Source organism: Chaetomium tenue (assembly GCF_020726465.1).
Source record: "Chaetomium tenue strain MPI-SDFR-AT-0079 chromosome Unknown F5144scaffold_5, whole genome shotgun sequence".
Classification (NCBI taxonomy): domain Eukaryota; kingdom Fungi; phylum Ascomycota; class Sordariomycetes; order Sordariales; family Chaetomiaceae; genus Chaetomium; species Chaetomium tenue.
Genome location: NW_027117333.1, coordinates 2,350,132 through 2,367,069, shown reverse-complemented (window position 1 = coordinate 2,367,069; position 16,938 = coordinate 2,350,132). Strand labels below are relative to the sequence as shown.

General features: G+C 55.0%; 6 protein-coding genes across 6 annotated transcripts; 1 reads left to right on the top strand and 5 right to left on the bottom strand.

The window, feature by feature from the left end:
• Positions 1-820: 820 nt before the first annotated feature.
• Positions 821-2,850, top strand: F5144DRAFT_594197 (uncharacterized protein; the record flags this gene model as incomplete). The annotated part of the gene is made up of 3 exons (XM_066790548.1): positions 821-930; positions 996-2,740; positions 2,774-2,850. The coding sequence occupies 3 exons, from the start codon at positions 821-823 to the stop codon at positions 2,848-2,850; spliced, it is 1,932 nt and encodes a 643-aa protein (XP_066641496.1).
• A 301-nt stretch (positions 2,851-3,151) lies between these two features.
• Positions 3,152-6,063, bottom strand: F5144DRAFT_578010 (uncharacterized protein). Its single transcript, XM_066789243.1, has 6 exons — positions 5,934-6,063; positions 5,263-5,817; positions 4,901-5,195; positions 4,503-4,805; positions 4,258-4,413; positions 3,152-4,181 (listed from the first exon to the last, which is right to left on the bottom strand). Exons 2-6 carry the CDS (start codon positions 5,569-5,571, stop codon positions 3,466-3,468), a joined length of 1,779 nt encoding a protein of 592 aa, XP_066641495.1. The 5' UTR covers positions 5,572-5,817; positions 5,934-6,063; the 3' UTR covers positions 3,152-3,465.
• Positions 6,064-7,229: 1,166 nt separating this feature from the next.
• F5144DRAFT_578007 (uncharacterized protein) lies at positions 7,230-8,220 on the bottom strand. The gene has a single exon (XM_066789242.1). It carries the CDS (start codon positions 8,036-8,038, stop codon positions 7,262-7,264), a length of 777 nt encoding a protein of 258 aa, XP_066641494.1. The 5' UTR covers positions 8,039-8,220; the 3' UTR covers positions 7,230-7,261.
• Positions 8,221-9,279: 1,059 nt separating this feature from the next.
• F5144DRAFT_549455 (uncharacterized protein) lies at positions 9,280-9,856 on the bottom strand (the record flags this gene model as incomplete). The annotated part of the gene is made up of 2 exons (XM_066787580.1): positions 9,280-9,341; positions 9,406-9,856. The coding sequence occupies 2 exons, from the start codon at positions 9,854-9,856 to the stop codon at positions 9,280-9,282; spliced, it is 513 nt and encodes a 170-aa protein (XP_066641493.1).
• Positions 9,857-10,547: 691 nt separating this feature from the next.
• On the bottom strand, positions 10,548-14,190 carry F5144DRAFT_578006 (von Willebrand factor type A domain-containing protein). The gene has a single exon (XM_066789241.1). It carries the CDS (start codon positions 13,776-13,778, stop codon positions 10,830-10,832), a length of 2,949 nt encoding a protein of 982 aa, XP_066641492.1. The 5' UTR covers positions 13,779-14,190; the 3' UTR covers positions 10,548-10,829.
• A 726-nt stretch (positions 14,191-14,916) lies between these two features.
• On the bottom strand, positions 14,917-16,925 carry F5144DRAFT_577999 (uncharacterized protein). The gene is made up of 6 exons (XM_066789240.1): positions 16,423-16,925; positions 16,326-16,362; positions 16,160-16,248; positions 15,712-16,100; positions 15,551-15,630; positions 14,917-15,485 (listed from the first exon to the last, which is right to left on the bottom strand). The coding sequence occupies exons 1-6, from the start codon at positions 16,567-16,569 to the stop codon at positions 15,097-15,099; spliced, it is 1,131 nt and encodes a 376-aa protein (XP_066641491.1). The 5' UTR covers positions 16,570-16,925; the 3' UTR covers positions 14,917-15,096.
• Between the last annotated feature and the right edge of the window lie 13 nt (positions 16,926-16,938).

Sequence of the window (16,938 nt, the reverse complement as noted above, 5' to 3'; positions counted from 1 at the left end):
GGCGGGTTCCCGGGAATGCTCGGCGTTGTTGCAGGTATTTTGGGATAAACGTGGCGCCAGATCCTCACTGCGTAACCAGCCCGCGGGTTTTACGAACGCCTTATCCGTAATGGAAGGCGGTGAGTCCAGGTAATACAATAGACTTGGCACGATCCTGATGGCTTGATGTAAGATCCTCCTTCAAAACCTTAAATCCACGCTCCACATATCAATATAATATCATCTTTACGCGCCATGTCATTGACTTTCATTCCTGTTGTGCTTTACTTTCGGAGATGGGAACGCTTCCGGCCATAAATCCGGGAGGGGGAGGGAACAACGTTGCAAGACTGGTCCGTTGCTGACAGATTCACCATCAAATTTGGCCCCCAACAGCTCGCTGTTGTCCCCGGGCGCCCTTGCAGCCGGGCTCGAACCAACAGCAACATCCGCCACCAATCAATGCCACCCTAAGTGCTTAATCCATCGTCACCATCATGCAAGTTAGGGAGGTAGGTTCCTGAGATTCGTCGATATGGTGTCTAGCGAGGCTGGCGGGGGCATCTGTGGCCCCGCGGCCTCCGCGCTACCCCTTGCCTGGTACCGGCACCAGGCTAGGGTAGGTAGTCTGGTTTATCAATATTTGAGGCCCTGAGGCCCCAGAGCCGGTTTGGCGGACCCAATGTCACCTCCCATATTCCTAGTTGCGGTCCGACTACTGCCGTTCTGAGCTCGAGTATTTCCATGTTCTTTACTTTTCATGAGTCTCGGCAACGCAAACGCTTGCCGACTGCTATCCATAACCAGCGGCCCGAGACCTTGCAATTGCAGGCTGCACACAATGGAACGCCGAGGGGTAAGCCACTCGGCTCCTTACGGCCATGCGTGCATGAGCTGCTTCAAAGCCAAGTGCCGATGCGTTCCGCGCCAAAGCGGAGACGGATGCGAGAGGTACGTGGTGTAGGCCCACTGGGGGTCTCATGGGCGCCGCAAGAAGCTCACGGATTGGAACTTAGATGCCTCCGTCTCAAAAAACCATGCACTCCTTCCAACTCCACCCGACGCCGCGTTCATCCCGACCAAAAGCCAAACTCGGACGGCCGGCTTACTCCCTTTGAAGATCTGGTGTCGCTGTTCCAGTCGCGCCACAACTACAAGGCCAACGCGGCAGCCCAGCAGCAGCAGTGGGCTCCATCCGGCTTCCCCTCCATGGAGGGGATCGCCAGGCTAGAAGCTCTCTTGGATCCCTTTCTTGAACTACCTACCAACACCACAAACCCCAGTACCCCTGAGCCTCCGGACGCCTCGACGGCGGCCTGCCTCGAAACCTTCCGCTTCCATATGCTACCCCATTTTCCCTTGATCCACTTCCCTGCTGAGACGACGATCCAACAGTTGCAACACCAACGACCATTCCTATTCCGGGCCATCACCTGTGTGGCTTCGTCCACGGCCCGTGAAAAACGAGTACGTGCCACCGAGTTGAAGCACCTCTTATCTGAGATGGTCTTTGGTGGAAACACGGAGAACAACACGCAACGAAATCCGCTGGGACAGACAATGGACCTGTTGCTCGGCCTGTTAGTCTACGTTGCCTGGGGCTGGGACCATCAGCTCAGTGGGCGCCTGATGACGGTTGCCATGTCACTGGTTGACGAGGTACTCCCAAACAAGCCTACGGCTTCAGACATACACACACTCGGACTGTTGAGGTTGGAAATGGGCCCCACAAGCAGATGCATGCAGGGCGAACCTTTCTTGGAACGCGAACGCGCCGTCTTGGCTTGTTTTGTGCTTAGCTCCGCCATCTCGACCTACTCCGGGCAGGTCGACGGCTTGCGCTGGACACCCCAGATGAAACAATGTCTAGTCGCCATTAGTTCGAATAGGAACGAGCGAAACGACGCGGTCCTGGCTTTGCAGGTCCGGCTTCAGGTGTTGACATCACAGGCCTTGCAGCTACGCAGTCGGAACCATCACACAAAGTACCAGGCGGCTGCCGAGGCCCTGCTATCACAACTGCAGGATCTCTACCCAACAGTCCTACAACACCAGGGTAAACCTCCACAAAACTCCCTCACCTTACCAGCCAACACTGACCACCACCTCCACACAACAGGTTCCCTCCCGGCTCACTTCCACCACGCCGAACTCACCATCCTCGAAACCCTCTACGCAAACCCCCTCCAATCCATCCCTAGCACGACCAGCCCCCCAGGCTCTACAATAACCACACGCTCCCCCCCAACAACAACAATACCACCAACCTACTACTACCCTCCCCCACCCCCTCCCACCACCACCACCACCAACCCCCCAGCCTCCACAATACCCATCCCGTCACCCCCAACAACAACACCAACACCAACAACCTACTACCCCCCCGCACCCCCCCAACACCCCCAGCCCTGCAAAATTCTCCTCGCCATCCACAGCACCACCACCACGCTGCTCACCCTCCCCGACCCCTCCTTCGCCGGCATCGCTCTGCCGCAATGGGCGCAGCTGACCGCCTGCCTGAGCGCGCTGTACCGGCTGGAGGGCGACGCGCGCTGGGACGCGGCGTCGGTGCGGCATGTGGCGGATCTGCCGGTGGTGGTGGGGGCGGTGGTGGAGCGGTTGGAGGGGGTGGTGCTGCAAGGGGGTGGTGGTGGGCTTTGTGTGGGGGAGGGAGAGGGAGGGGTGGGGGGGTTGGTGGTGGGGTTGAGGGAGTTGAGGGGGAGGGTTTTGAGGGGGAGGGGGGTTGTTGAGAGAGAGGCTGGTGGGGATGGGGAGGGGGGTTGTTGGGGGGGAGGGGTGGTGATGCAGAAGGGGGAGGAGGGGGAAAGGGGGTGGTGGTTGGATCGGTTTTGGACGACGGAAGTTGATTAGGGGTGGAGACTTACCGGAAGGAGGGAGCAAAAGGGGTGGTGTTAAATGTACAACAACAAAGCGTTTCGATAATAGATTCCCGTTAGAAGCACGGCCATGTAAATCTCTCTCCCATCGCCCTTACCACGCACATCTGTCTCTCTACTTCCCGGACGCGTTCCCATCATTACCGGCGGACGGCTCCGGGAGGACTCCGGCATCGTGGAGCCAACCCTGTTTCGGGCGTCTCAACAACAAGAGCTCTCTGTATCTGCTCCTACTCATCCGACGGCCCCGCTACTACCTATTTTGAGATACTCTTCCGCTTTAACTGTTACTGCACCCAAACGCAACGTTTGCCCTTTCATAACAGGGATCTATATCGGCTTACGGTAAGCGACCTAAGTTGGAGAAACGGACGTACATCTTTGATCCTTCGGGTTTTTCCCTGACAGGAACCTACAAGTCGGGACGACGTGGCAAGCGGGCACGGGTAAAAGAGGAGATGTCGTGAATCGTCGAATTTGATTGTTGGCAAAGTATTAACACGTGTGCAACCCGATTATCGTCTCCATCCACGCCGCCTATCCTGTTGTTTGGTTCTTCATTTTTCTTCTAAACACAAAATCCGGGAACCTACTTGGAAGACCAGGTCAGCTCAGCCCCAGACCATTGACCTTTTGCATCCCATTTAGCCCGGTACTCCAGCGACTTCCCCTCGGCCCCAAGAACTGTAGCCACCTCGGACATTTTCTCCACGCCGCTCAGTTTGGCCGACCCCACAATAGTCTTGAGCAGATTTGCCGTCGAGACCTGGCTGCGGTAGTCGGGGACGAAAGTCTGCCTGCACCAATACAACACTAGGACTGAGACGATGAGCTGTCCGCCCAAAATCCCCGCGAGCACATCAATGGCCCGGTCCCATTTCACGCCCAGCTTGGTGTTGATGATGACTACCGCTGAGGAGGCATTAGACAGCTGCATCGTGGGCAGCTCGCCGTCGGCACCGACCACGGCCAGGATAGGGAGGCGTGCAGCGAGGTGTGCTACGTCCAAGGGGCTGTACACGTCGTCGTCGGAGAAGCCCGGATCATCCAAAATAGTGGTCAACCCGCTGTCGGTGGTGTACAGTCGAAAGCTGGTGCTGCGATCCTTGTCAAAGAAATCCGAATCCGCTTGAAACACCCCCAGCATGAGAAGTATGTTGGACACGTAGGTCGCGTTCTCCGTGGAGAGACCGTAGAACGAAGCGCGCGTGGCGGGGTCGGGGCCGCTCAGGCAGCTTGAACACTCAATGTATGTCAGGTTGTACCGCCCTGGCTGTTCTGACAACTCTTCTTCGTCTCCGAGAACTTGTTGCTCTGTGTTAGCGACCGTGTAAACGAGAAAAAGGCTGATCGATATCTGGGTTGTCCTCGCCATACTTACACGCGGTGGTGAGACACGTCGAAGGCGAGTTTGACATACGAGTGAAATCTATATTAGCTGCCCACGTAAATTCCTCACTGTCTGTTTCATCCCTGTCCTTTGCAAAAATGTGGTCTAAGATGACACCTATGTCGAGATGTCCCGGTGGAAGGTCATCTAGATGGGTTGAAGACAACGGCGTTTGGTTAGCGGAAGCTCTGGAACAGAATCATTCCGTGCCTAACTTTAAAAAGATGATGCCATACCGACGTCTCCTATCAATCTTTCGCGCGGGCTTTCGCCTTGTTCCTGGGTTATCTCATAGACGTCCACACCCTCAACCCGCTTTTGGGTGCACGTTGATGAGCTTCGTAGGAAAACGGTCTCCGATGGCGACGATATATTGCCACGGAACTCGCGAAAAGGGTACGAGTATTCAACATGAGTCTCGTTAAAGACCCGGGTCAAACCTTCTATCTGCTCGATACCCCTCAGGGATGAAGGGTCGCTTTCGTTGAAGCTGATGGGACTCATCAGTAACGCGCGCATTGCGTAATCGTTCATACGTGCTGCATAGTAACGGTTAACTGGATATGTCAAATACTCGGATATCCACAAGAATGGAACTCTAACTCATGGCATGAAGTGTACTCGAAGGACTCACAATGCGTGCTCCCGTATTCGCGGTAATCGGAAGCATCCCCCCCGAGATCGTTCACCGGGAGGCTAAACCAGCCCTGGGAGCCCCAGTCCGTCGCCATAGCGGGATATTCGATGGTGACATCCTCGTTTGTGTCGTATGTTAAACCAAGTGTAGCAATGCTTAACCGGCCGATGACATTCAGCAACAGGTACAGTGCCGTGATCAACGTTGTGAAGGTCCATCGTCTGTCTTTGGTATGACGCCAGATGAGGCGGCACGAACCGGTGGGCTCTGCCATGGCGAGGACAAGGTCAACCTTTCGCACCCCGTGTTAGCTATCCCGCATCCTACAAAGTCAATGAACGAAGAATGATTAATCTTACATCCTGCGGCGAAACAGTACCCCTCGCCAGTAAGGGCCAGCGAAGCATCCCACCCAACAGCCCCAGCAGAGAGCCTAAGGACAAGCTGACGAGCGACGACAGCAGAATGGACAAGGTGTTAAAACCCCGCCTTTCCCATTTGTCGAGTACTCCCATTCTCTCGAAAACAAAGAGGATAACGGCGAGGACAATGCAGAGCACAAGGGAGGCACCGCAACGCCATGCCACATGCTTCCAGGGGAGGTGACGCCATGCTCCTGTGGGTCGATGAGGATTCGTTCCCTCGGTGCTATCAACACTTGGAGCCATGCTATGTGACTGGTGGTGGTCGGGCGGATGGGGGGGCGGCAACTGGAATCGCTAATTGGTACTATCAAAAGGAAAAGCAACACGGCTCCCACTTGGTTGTGCCTAGGGCCTGGAGCTCGAGGATGTGTTTTGTAGTGCCATGGTTTTATCCTTTGTCTTCCTGGATGAGTGATGTTACATGAGTTGTCAGGTTATGAACCAGTTCCCTTGCGCGGAGGCCGAAGTCCTGCATAATATTGGCTTGAGCTGAAAGGGAAACATACTGTTAGGCCGTGTTGAAAGGGGACATGCATGATATTGGGCTGAGCTGACAGGGAGGGAGGCATGGGAAATCACTGGGCAAAAGACGTAGCTGAACTTACCAAATAGGCACACAATCATTGGGTACGAATGCAGAATCGACTGCCGGCATTCCCAACCCTTCACACATGGGAAAAGGCCCGCTGTACTTGGCGTGGCCGGCCGCCTGGAGCGCCGCAAAAAACACTGAAGATTAGCAGTGGTGTGTTACGCAACAGTGGCCAGTTCGGAGAGTTTATCTAGTGGCCCTGCCGCGTGCCTTTCCCGTCTTTCTTACCATCTTCTGACAGGGGTCGTGTCCAATTTCATGACTCTCATTCTGCTATGGAGGTGCCCGCGCCAATAGGAATTGCCGAGCGCTTTGAATGCAAGCAATAAGGTTCTGGCCTCGAGTCTTTGATCACCCCCTTGCTGTGCGGGTTCCAAGCCGGCCTACTTTAAGCACACATACCTCGTGTTGGAAAGTCATGGCACCGGAAACGGTCATGACACCCGGAAACGGACAGGTACCGGAAACGGATTCATGGCATCTGGCACCACAAAGATCCGGATAACCACGGGTTAACTTAAGGAGACAAAGGAGAGATTTAGGATAAAGCCACCTGCTCTCAAGAGCTCTGAGAGGAGAAAAAGATAGAACTAGAGATCAATTAATCACTTCTGAATGGCTTATGAGCACCTCAAATTATTGTTGTAAGCTCTCATCATATGTGCAATAACTTTGAAATCGTGGCTGTTGGTCTTCCAACACCTCGGTCGGTTCTGTCCTAGGCTATAGCCAAGAATATCTTCGTGCAGCAAGGCTTTACTTCTGAACCAACCACGCACTTAACGCCCGACCATGCTTTCTCGCCCATCAACCATGGTACCGAAAAATGTGAGGATGCACGGAGTATTCATGATGTCCAACGGCTGAACTTCCAAGTATACGGGCCACAGAGCGCCAATGGAGACAGCTGAAGAAACCTTGAGGTATTAAAGAGGTGAAGGCGTTACGAAACATCAATAATATAACCACCTGAAGTGCAGGACTGCCAGGCCATGAACTAGGGACACCGACATGCGAGACTCCGGCCGTACCTGAGGGCATCTTTCAAGGTCCTCCTTGTAGCGGATGGAGTCGCCCCACTGTGTCATGGATCCTATCTTCGTAATGATTCGAGGCAAGAACATCATGTGGGTTGGCCGTGTGCGGCCACAAGGGGTTAGTAAATGCGGTAAAGTAGCTCAAAACCCCTTCTTAACGAACAACTTTCTCCGCTATTCGCATGTTTAGCTCTCCTGTTCAAATCATTTCAAGCCAGTGAAACGGCGATGAAGAGGTAGAGATGCAGTATCTGAATAGGAGTTGAGGTTGTGTTACAGGTACCATTTATCATACGCTAGCTACTCAGTCCAAAGAAACAACTATCTTCTGTGCGGAGACACCTTGCATCTGCAAATCCATCGCGTCCTGGATCTTCTCTAGACCATTCCCAACAACACGGGCGTCGGGCGCGGCGACAAACTGCCCTTCTTCCAGCGCCTGCGGCAAGTAATCCTTCCAGATACGAGCAATGTGCCCATCCGGTTCGGCCGCATCCCTGGTATCAATGAACCTAACCTGCACCCCCGGGATGGCGCTCGTCGGCGGGTTCGCGGCCGCAATGAACTTGTGCGTGGTGTCGGCATGACGCTCGATCACCGCCGCGGACAATTCGATCGAGCCATCCCCAATGGCCAACGCGCCCGCCAGGGAGCGGCCCTTTAAGACACCAACAATCTTGCCAACCAGCGCCTCAGCATCCTCATGATAGTCGAAGACATGCTTCGCGCCCAGCTTCTTGACATAGTCAAAGTTCTTGGGCGACGCCGTCGAGATGACTTCATATCCCGCCGCCGCAGCCAACTGCACACCATTGCTGCCCACACTGGTCGCACCACCCGTGACAATCACCGCCCGCGGCTTCCCCCCATCCACCCTGCGCGCCGGCACAGTCGGCATATCCAGCCCCAAAAACTCCCCATGGAACAAGCCATACCCTGAGGTTGCCAGCGCCAGCGGGATGACACAAGCCTGCTCAAAGCTCAAGCCCTTCGGCAGCGGCGCCGCCAGATGCTCACGCAGGACAGTATACAACTGAAACGCGCCCTCCGCCGGGTTATTCACAGACTCCGCAATCGACATAGCAACGCCGACGACGCGGTCGCCGACGCGGAAGCGCGGGGCCGGGCCCGGGCCGACCTCGACGACGGTGCCGGCCGTGTCGCCGCCCTGGATGAAGGGGTATTGGATGTGGGTCAGCAGCACGTCGCCCAGCTGCTGCTTGACCCAGTCGACCGGGTTGATGGCCACGGCGGCGTTGCGGATCACGATTTCGCCTGGCCCTGGGGGGGTGTAGGGGGCGGGACCGATGGTGAGGGGTCGGGCTTTGGCGGCGGAGAGCCAGGCGGCTTGGTTTTGGGGAGGCATGGTTTTGTGTGTTTGGGGTGGGGGGTTGTTGGGAGGGGTTGGTTGGTGTTAAGGGGTTGGTGTTTTGGTGTTGTGTGAGGCGTGTAAGTGGGCGGTGAAGTGCTTGTGTGAGGCGAAGAATTTGTTGTGAGCTATGATGGAAGTGACAATGGCCATGGCATATGTGACTTTTATGTGCAGACTGAGGATATCGATCTCCCCCCGGCGGGGTTGTTTGAATGCGTCGAGAAGTTGTGCCGTCGGGACCGGAATCCGCTCGCCGTACCCAGCCTCGAAGCAGCCGAGACGGATTTGGACCCCGGCCCTTTGTCCGGGTTGTACCGTTCCCGCCTTAGGAGATAACATAACTCCGCAACCATCAGTCGTCCCGAGAGATACTACAGAACAACCGCGGAAGGTTTTGGCAGTAGAAATGCCGAGACTCGGATCTGTCGGCCGCTTTCCTCCACGCATTATCCCCAGTCCCGGACATATTCTAGTCCGGTAAGGCCACGGAGTCCTGACCCTCTTAATAGCGGGTTTCTGTTCAAATTATAACGTGGTAGTGAATTCGATAATTGGGCTGGAAACGACGACCTCATTAAAACAGGTCTCATATCTACTGCTGGTGCCACCGAGGCAAAAATGCGCTTGACTTTGTCAGCGGCTACACTCGCCAGTCCCGTTCACAACCTCCCCTCCGACTAGTCGAAAAGTCGATTTTCATTTTGTTTTTGGTCTCGTCATCCTACTTTATCCCCTCTGGCGTTACATCACCACTACCTAACTAAAATGCGTGTCCGAATAGGTATCGTGTTGTTTCCCCCCCCCCCCCGCCCCGCGCCCAATCCTTTCCCACTTTTTTTTCGTTTTCTTCCATGCATGTTTTTCCTCTTTTTTTTTGATTTTCTCGGCAATGTTCACCGCCATCGCAACACCTGTTGGGCCCACAACTACAATACCCACTGCACCTCACCCTACTCGTCCAGGTAAGATCCAGAACCATCCGGCTCAGTCCAATACACCATCCACGACAGCTCTATACCTCTCAAGCAGGGCATCCCCCTCACGATTTACTTGAGCTGCCCAAGCCTCCCACGCACGATGTACCTCAGCTGCCCAAGCCTCCGCCTCAACTCTATAATCCTCCGCCTGGGCTTGCAATTCCAAAGCGTGCCTGTGGGCCCTGTCCATTGCGGCCGTGCCCATTGCGGCCTCCACCCCAGCACACGACCCCTCGCTGTGGATGCGGAGGTAGGACAGAAGGGACACGGCGATGATCACAACCGCGACAGCAGCCGTGACGAGTATAAGAGCCGTGAGTAAAGCCGTCAGGATGGTGGCGATAACTTTGGTTGCGGTGCTAGGTCTGAGTTGTTCTCTCACATGGTGATCGTCGGGATCGGGGTTGGCGTCGCCATCATCAGCGTCGGGGAGAAGCGGCAAGTTGACAATGTTGGTGTGATCTCGGTCTTGGGTGTCACCCGCTTCAATGTGTTGTCTCCCGCTTGCCACGTCCTGCTCTGGGTTGCGACGGTTGTTGAAGTCTGTCATGATTGCCGTCCTGTTGAGTAGCAAAGAGATAGCGAAGTAGGTACTCGAGGTTTGAGTTTCGGTGAGAGTCTTTGGTCCGTGCATGTGCTTTGGCTGGGAGAGGAGTGAAACGCACGATGACCAGGTTGTCTTAAAATGAATCGGGGTACCCTAGGGTCCTAAGCTGGAATATATATTAGCTGCAAATACTGCTATGTGTTCACATTGGCTCCACCTTGTTCAGTCGTGGAACAGACTACACCAACAAGTGAACAACCAACCACTTTCTTATTCAACATGCGACTTCAACGTAACTCTGGGCTTCCGTGGGAACCTGACTCTAAATAGCCTTCGTAGTGGGCATAGTAATATGTCATGTCAGGGAGGCGAAACAAGTGTGTAGCTCAATTGTTCCCAAATTCCAGGGACCGTCCCGAGATACTGGCTGTCAGTCACAAACACAGTAAGACTAATTCTTTCCCCGTTGTAAATTAGTGTTCCCCGTGTATTTTCATTGCGAGTAGTTACCTACCTAAGCACCCTCTGGCTAAAACAATAGATACACACCAGGCCGACTATCTGGGGATGAGTCCCCTTGCAAGTCCGTTTACACATGCACCAAAGTTTGGCAAGCCGACCACAAGGCACCGAACAAGATACACAAATGATGTTATCAAAGTAGCGAGGGTAGTAGGGGGTTCTATTGCACTGTCTTTTACTAAGTCCTAATTTGGCTGAGTTGTAATGCATTGAGTTGGTGGCATATGGGTACCTATCTATTCTTTTGTTCAGGGGATGCTAGGTAGAACGGGGCCATGGGGACTATTGTAATTATGAGTCCGCTGATTTCATGCGTTATGCTATGATCCCTACCTCAGCTAGCAGATCCTCAAGTCAATCTTTGCGCTAGCCAGGCAGTAGAAATGTGTGTTCCCAACCCAACGACTCCAAGCCGAGCCAACGCTATTCGTACACGTACACTCTCCAGCAATCATCACCACCCACCAACCACCTGCTCCCTCTCCCACAACGCTTTCACCTCCCCACAAAAGGCATCCACGCTCCTCATCTCGCGCCGATCCACCAACGCCACCTCCAGCCACAACCTAGCCTTATCCGCCAGCATCTCCCACTCCTCCTGGCGGTCCGCCATCACGCCCTCCAAAAACGCCAACACCAGCGCCGTCGCGAACACATCCGACGCCCCACCCAGCCCGTCTGCAGCCGCCTTCTTCGCCAGCACCACTCCCTTCCCACCCTCCTCGTTATCCAGCCCCAGCATCGGCAGCACCAGCACCAGCTCGTCCCACCGCCACGCGCCGTCAAACGCCTGCAACCCCACCAGCGAGCTCAGCACATCATCCCCCCGCACCGCGGGCTTGCGCTTCTCCGCTCCATAACCGTCATCGCCACCATCATCCATCAACACGCACCCCCACTTATTCCCGACCTCCGGCTCCGGCACCGACGGGCCGTCGTCAAACAGCCCAAACCCTTCGGCGTCGTCGGAGTCGTTCTCGGGGTAATGGCTCGCAGCCGACGCCTGCATCTGCATGGCCTGGGTGGCGCCAGACACCGGCACGGCCGGGCCGTCGTCCATGAGCCCGAAGCCCATGTCGTCGTCGGAGTCGTCCTCGACGGAATGGGTGCTGGGGGAGAGAACAGGGCTGCAAGACATCAACATGGCCCCGCCGCGGCGGGGGGCGGGTGGTGGTGGTGGGGGGGGTGCGGCGCTGTAGGTGGCCGTCTTCCTCGAGGGGAGGGATCGGTTCCTGGTGAAGGATGACAGGGTGGAGGAGTAGGGTGTTCCGAAGCCACGGCCAGAGACGCGGGAGCCCTCTGGGCGGCTCTCCGGGGTTGGGGGTCGCGCGGGTAGGTCGTCTGGGTTCTGGCCGTCTTCGACCGCGACAAAGCTGCACCATTTCCCCCCGACTTGGTAGGTGACGCCCAGCCGGACCGCCTCGCGCTCGACCATGTCGCTGAAGCGGCCAGGGTATTGGTCCTTGAGGAGGGCTCCGGCGCCGTCCTTGGCGTGGTAGATCCAGCCACGGCCCTCCTCCAGCTCCTTGACTGCCTTGCGGGCGGCGAGCTGATGGATGGTCTCGGATTTTTCTGCTAGCACTGTGACGGGAATCTCCAGCTCGACCGGTCCGTGAGAGGATGTGCCGCGGAGGATAACCGATTTGGGTTGCTTCTGAGCGGTTTCCGGAGAGAGGAGGAGGTACACGGTGGTACGGTTGAAGGGGAAAAGCGCGGGGATGAGAAATGGTGCTTGTAGAAACTTGGGCTCCGAGACGGGCGGAACATGCGAGTACTTGCCGCCAGCAGAGGCGTTGAGGGAAGAGTCAAGCATCTCGACATCTGGGTCGGCTGCCTCGTCGAAAAGGGAGGTGGGCTTCTTGGGGGCCTCCTCCTTCTCGACTTCCCGTACGTCAATGGTCATTCCGTCCATGACTTTCTCGACAATCTCAAAGTCCTCGTCGGTGGCATTGTTGGGCACGTCGTTGGCATACTTGACCTCCAGGGTGTAGTCGTTGACGTGCGGCATCAAAGAGGCCTTCAGCATGCGGACGACCTTAGTGTTCATCTTCTCGTTGTCACCAACGGACTGAGAAAAGCCGTTGCTAGCCGCGGCGACGCCTTCGACGAGGGCGTGGCTAACGTCACTCCCGATCCCCAGGGTAAATACACGGATTTTACCCTTGCTCTCGGCGACCTTTTTGTTCAGCAGTTCAAAAAGTTCCCTTTGGTCCCAGATCTCGCCGTCAGTGAGCAGGAAGACCTCCAAGTCCATATCGGCGTATCGTCTGCTGATGACATCTTCCATCGGACGGTAGATATCGGTGCCGCCGAAATTAGCGGAGAAACCGTCGACATAGCGCGAGGCCTTCTCGAGCGAGGATTGATCGTAGGTTTGAGACTTGTTGCCGAAAAGGAACTCGTGGCTCGAACCAAAGGAGCAGATATTGAACTTGACCCCCACGGGCAGCGACTTGAGGAAGAGATGCAAGGCGGTTTTGAGGTGTTTCATATTGGATCCCTCCATGGAACCGGACCGGTCGCAGAGGAAGACAATCTCCGGCTTTGCCGAGGGGAGGTTGAACTTCGGGACCAAGGTAGCCATCAGGGCCCGGTGGTTGTCAAGTGTGGGATGTTGCTCAAGAACGGCGATCGGGTTACCCGTATTGGTGGCGACCACCTGGAGGATGAAATCGTTGCCCAGTTCCGTGGTTGACAGGGCAAGGGTGGCCGACGCCTTTTGGAGAGACATGTCGGCACCACTGGCGGCCCCCGCGGAGGTGTTGCCCAGTGTCACAGAGATGGGGTGCGAGGGAGACTGGACATTCTTGACGTTGGACCCGTCGGGCATCTCCACATCAACGACGATGCTGATTCCGCCCTTTGTGTCGACAGGACTCGACAGCAGCTCGCCAGGGTAGTTGCCGTACCGGGGTGCGATCCCCGTTGGGATAGTGAAACGGATTCCATCTACCTCGGCATCTTGCTTCAACTCGCCAAGGTACGAAATTTCGACTTTGAGAGTTGCGTTTGCGGGGACATTGCCGACGGTAGTGGTGAATACATCGCTTGCTGCGGGTAGCTGTTCCAAAAGGCCAGCAGTCTCGCCGCGGTCGATGGCGGCTTGGTACGTCTTCCTCGCCTCGGCGCGCTCCTTGACGACGCCACGGATGACCCGCTCGCCGTTGATGGTGCAAACGAACCCGACAACAGAGACGCCATCATAGAGGGGGAAAGTGTATCTGAGTTCAGGGATGACCTCGGACCGGGGATTGACAAAGGTCTGGGTCAGAGTAGTCCGGCTCGTCGACGACACAATCTTGGTGTTGGCTGAGAGTGACAACTGGGGAAGGTATTTGCGTTCGGGTCGGCGTTGGCCAGGAACGAGATAGTAGAGGCCACAAATGTGGGTGTTGTAAGCCATCCTGGGCGATTTTACTCTTGTTCGATAAAAGTTTTGGTGGATGATATGGTAGCAATGATGCGAAGGTTGATGATTTTAAAATTGGCGAGATGATAATGTACTCGAGGTTGACAGGTATTAAATAGATGGATCGATGCCGGCGATTCACCGTAGGCGGGCAGTTGCAGAGCCACCAAGCAAGCACAAAGCGGGGTGTGACTTGAAACTTGAAGTTGAAAGTGGAAGGATTGTTTGTGTGAATCTGGAAAGGGCAAGAACAGGTGGGATGGACAATTATACTGTGTTGGCGATCGGTGATTTGAATGCTGCCTGGATTAACAGTCGGCATGTTGGCATTCTTTATACCTAAGGTACCACAACTCCTCCAACCTTCTGTCGGTAATGATGCGATGAGCCCAGCAACCCCCAGCTTCAAGCCATTGAAGATAGTGGCGCTGTTTCTCGAGCGAATGAAACCACGGCAATCCGATATGGCCCCACATTTTATAGCCACATTTCAACCAACAGGATAAAATGCACAGTTGAGCAAAAGCCAACGACTCAAGTGAGCCGGTGGTGACTCAACCGGTCTGCCAGTATCCGTATCAATTGATTGATTGCAGCCAGGCAGCCAACCCCGCACCAATTCTGTTATCCACCAAGCAAAGCTCAATCGCAGTGAAGTGAATGCTTCGTGAGTTTTTGTAGGGTTATTCCACCTTCACACTCTGGCCAAAAAACGCCGAACTCGAAGGGGGAAGAAGAAAAAGACAAAGAAACAGAGAAAAAAGAAAAAGGGAGTAAAATAAAAAGTTAGGTAACTGGGGGATTCCGAATGGCTTTCTTTTCGTTCCTCTAGTCGAAGGTTTCGACGGCAGCTACGCTTGGGGTTCGGCCTTTTTTGGCCATTCAGCAATCACTGCAACAGAAATGACATACGTCAAGAGATGTGTGGAGAGATGGCGGACATCAAGCAGCTGTTACGGCGGGAAATGCGTAACATGCATCAGGAGATGCATGGAGGGATACGCCAGGAGATGTCGAAGCTCCAGGAGTTACTGCAACAAAAGATGCGCGAAATGCGCAAGGAGATGACCGATGTGGCGAGTGCGCTACAATCTCAAAGAGAGTGTCCTTGAAACCGTCTACCCTTGAGCACCGATTGAGCTTTGCTTGGTGGATAACAGAATTGGTGCGGGGTTGGCTGCCTGCCTAGCTGAGCCCCCTTTTCTTGTTCCTTGTTTCTTGACATCATCAAATTTACCCTTCCGGCCACAAGGTGACCCCTGAACTCCTTCCTCCCTGGAAACCAACTATCAATTATTATTCTCAAAACACCCTAAGCATCAGAACGTTGTTGATGAATCGCCTTCGACACAATAATCCCGCCGGGCTGGTCTTGTAACTCCAACAGGGCCTCTTCTGCACTCGGGCTGCGCACCGCCTCGACCCGGTTCACAATCTTAGCCGACGACGACGCGCTGTGGTTGGGGAACGAGAGGTGCCATTTGTTGTTGTTGCTGTGGCTGTTACTGGTAGCAGTTCCCTGGTTGCTCCGGAAACTGGCCGACGACTTGTTGCCGCTGCGCAGCGAGAACTTGCTCGCAAAGTCTTGCAGTGCATCGAGCGAGATGCCGGTGAAGAGGGGACGGAGCGTGGGCAGGCAGGCACTGACGACGGCGACCGCGGCCTCAATTACCGTCCAGTAGAGCGTCGGCGCGATGTTTACTGTTGCCGGTGGGTCTGGTTAGCATGAGGCCATCTTGCCGCGTGGGGGTGTTACTGATACATACCGGTGATGTCCATCGCGTTGGCGTAGCTGTCTGAGGACAGGAAGAAGAAGTATATTCTTGCGATGCTGATGCCGACGACACTGAATTGCGCCAACACCCTCCAATCAGCCTCTGCTCCTCGAAAAAGGGGTTTCCAGAGTACCTGAACAGGGGGAACTCACAAGGCGCCCAACAAAAAGATAGCGCTGACGGCAACCTTTTGTCGCCGGGGCATGTGCAAGCGCCAGACAAACGGGATGGGGACGGCCAAAATGGCCGTGTCCATAACCATGTTGCTAATAGCCGTGGCCCAAAACATGGGGAGGTAGTTGTAGCATACGGCCTGATGGTCGGGGGTCCCAAACAGTGTCTTCCATACCATTGGAATGGGCATGCACTCGAAGAGTGTCGCGAAGAAGAAGGCAACCCCCCAAGCTGCCACAGCTCCGAGCAAGACCGAGCTTATGAGGGAAAATGTTTTGCCTTTAAAGATGCGACGGTAGAAGACGACAATCGAGAGCTTCGTGAAGACGAGCGACAAGATCGATAGCAGTTGCGTTGCGAATTCGGTCTACCGCAGGGACCGAGTTAGCCGTACTCTTTTGGCGCGTTCTTCCATCAATGGCATACCTGCAAGAAAATGGTCAAAGTGTCGTCGAACACGATATTGCCAGCATCGTCCATGTGTATATGACCCCCTAAATTCCCCAAAGCAACAGCTTCGGTGGGTAGGTGTGGGTTAGTTAAGGGGTATCTTAAGATTCAGTGACGAACACCAGGGTACATGACGACATACCGACAATGTTATTGATGCTTAGTGCCACGCTAAAAAGCTACAAATCGGACGGCGTTAATACCCAGTGTATTTTGCATCACTTTCGCCGTTGACTTACTAAACCGGGGAGGATCAGGTAGTCGTCAGCAGAAAGGCCACTGTGCCTGACGGCGCGGGCCCAGAACCTGAGAACGACAGCAATGATAGGTAGCGCTATAAACACAGCACACACAATGGCGATATTGGTGCTGAGAGACAACGCCATGACGACAGGTATGCCTGTTGGTAAGAAAGATCAGCGCCCGACACTGTGCAGTGGTGGGGAAGGAGGAGTTGTCATTGAAGCCAATAAACTTTTGAACGGGAAAAGAGACAAGAAGAAAGCTTTGGATCGTGCTTCGGCGGCCCCGGGCGAGCCGACATTCGATACATGTATGGGTATGGGTGACGGTCCCCGTTCTCAGCGTGCCGCGTGTTGAATAACTCCGAGTTCATATTGGCTGCAAGCTTCCTGCAGTCGGAAGGCAAAGTTAAACAGTGGTGGGGGCTCATTGGGGGCTGGAAACAGAGCTGCCGGACACGGCGGCCACCGGTTGAGTTCCCCGCCCGGGTGCGCTGCAGTTGAGGGGCACGA

Coding starts and splice junctions, on each gene's coding strand:
- F5144DRAFT_578010 (XM_066789243.1), bottom strand. CDS start 5,571: ATGGCTCCAAGTGTTGATAGCACCGAGGGAACGAATCCTCATCGACCC. Junction 5,196..5,262: donor GTACTGTTTCGCCGCAGGAT/GTAAGATTAATC, acceptor GGGGTGCGAAAG/GTTGACCTTGTCCTCGCCAT. Junction 4,806..4,900: donor CGAATACGGGAGCACGCATT/GTGAGTCCTTCG, acceptor GTTACTATGCAG/CACGTATGAACGATTACGCA.
- F5144DRAFT_578007 (XM_066789242.1), bottom strand. CDS start 8,038: ATGTCGATTGCGGAGTCTGTGAATAACCCGGCGGAGGGCGCGTTTCAG.
- F5144DRAFT_578006 (XM_066789241.1), bottom strand. CDS start 13,778: ATGGCTTACAACACCCACATTTGTGGCCTCTACTATCTCGTTCCTGGC.
- F5144DRAFT_577999 (XM_066789240.1), bottom strand. CDS start 16,569: ATGGCGTTGTCTCTCAGCACCAATATCGCCATTGTGTGTGCTGTGTTT. Junction 16,363..16,422: donor ACCTGATCCTCCCCGGTTTA/GTAAGTCAACGG, acceptor TCCGATTTGTAG/CTTTTTAGCGTGGCACTAAG. Junction 15,486..15,550: donor CAACGCGATGGACATCACCG/GTATGTATCAGT, acceptor CACCGGCAACAG/TAAACATCGCGCCGACGCTC.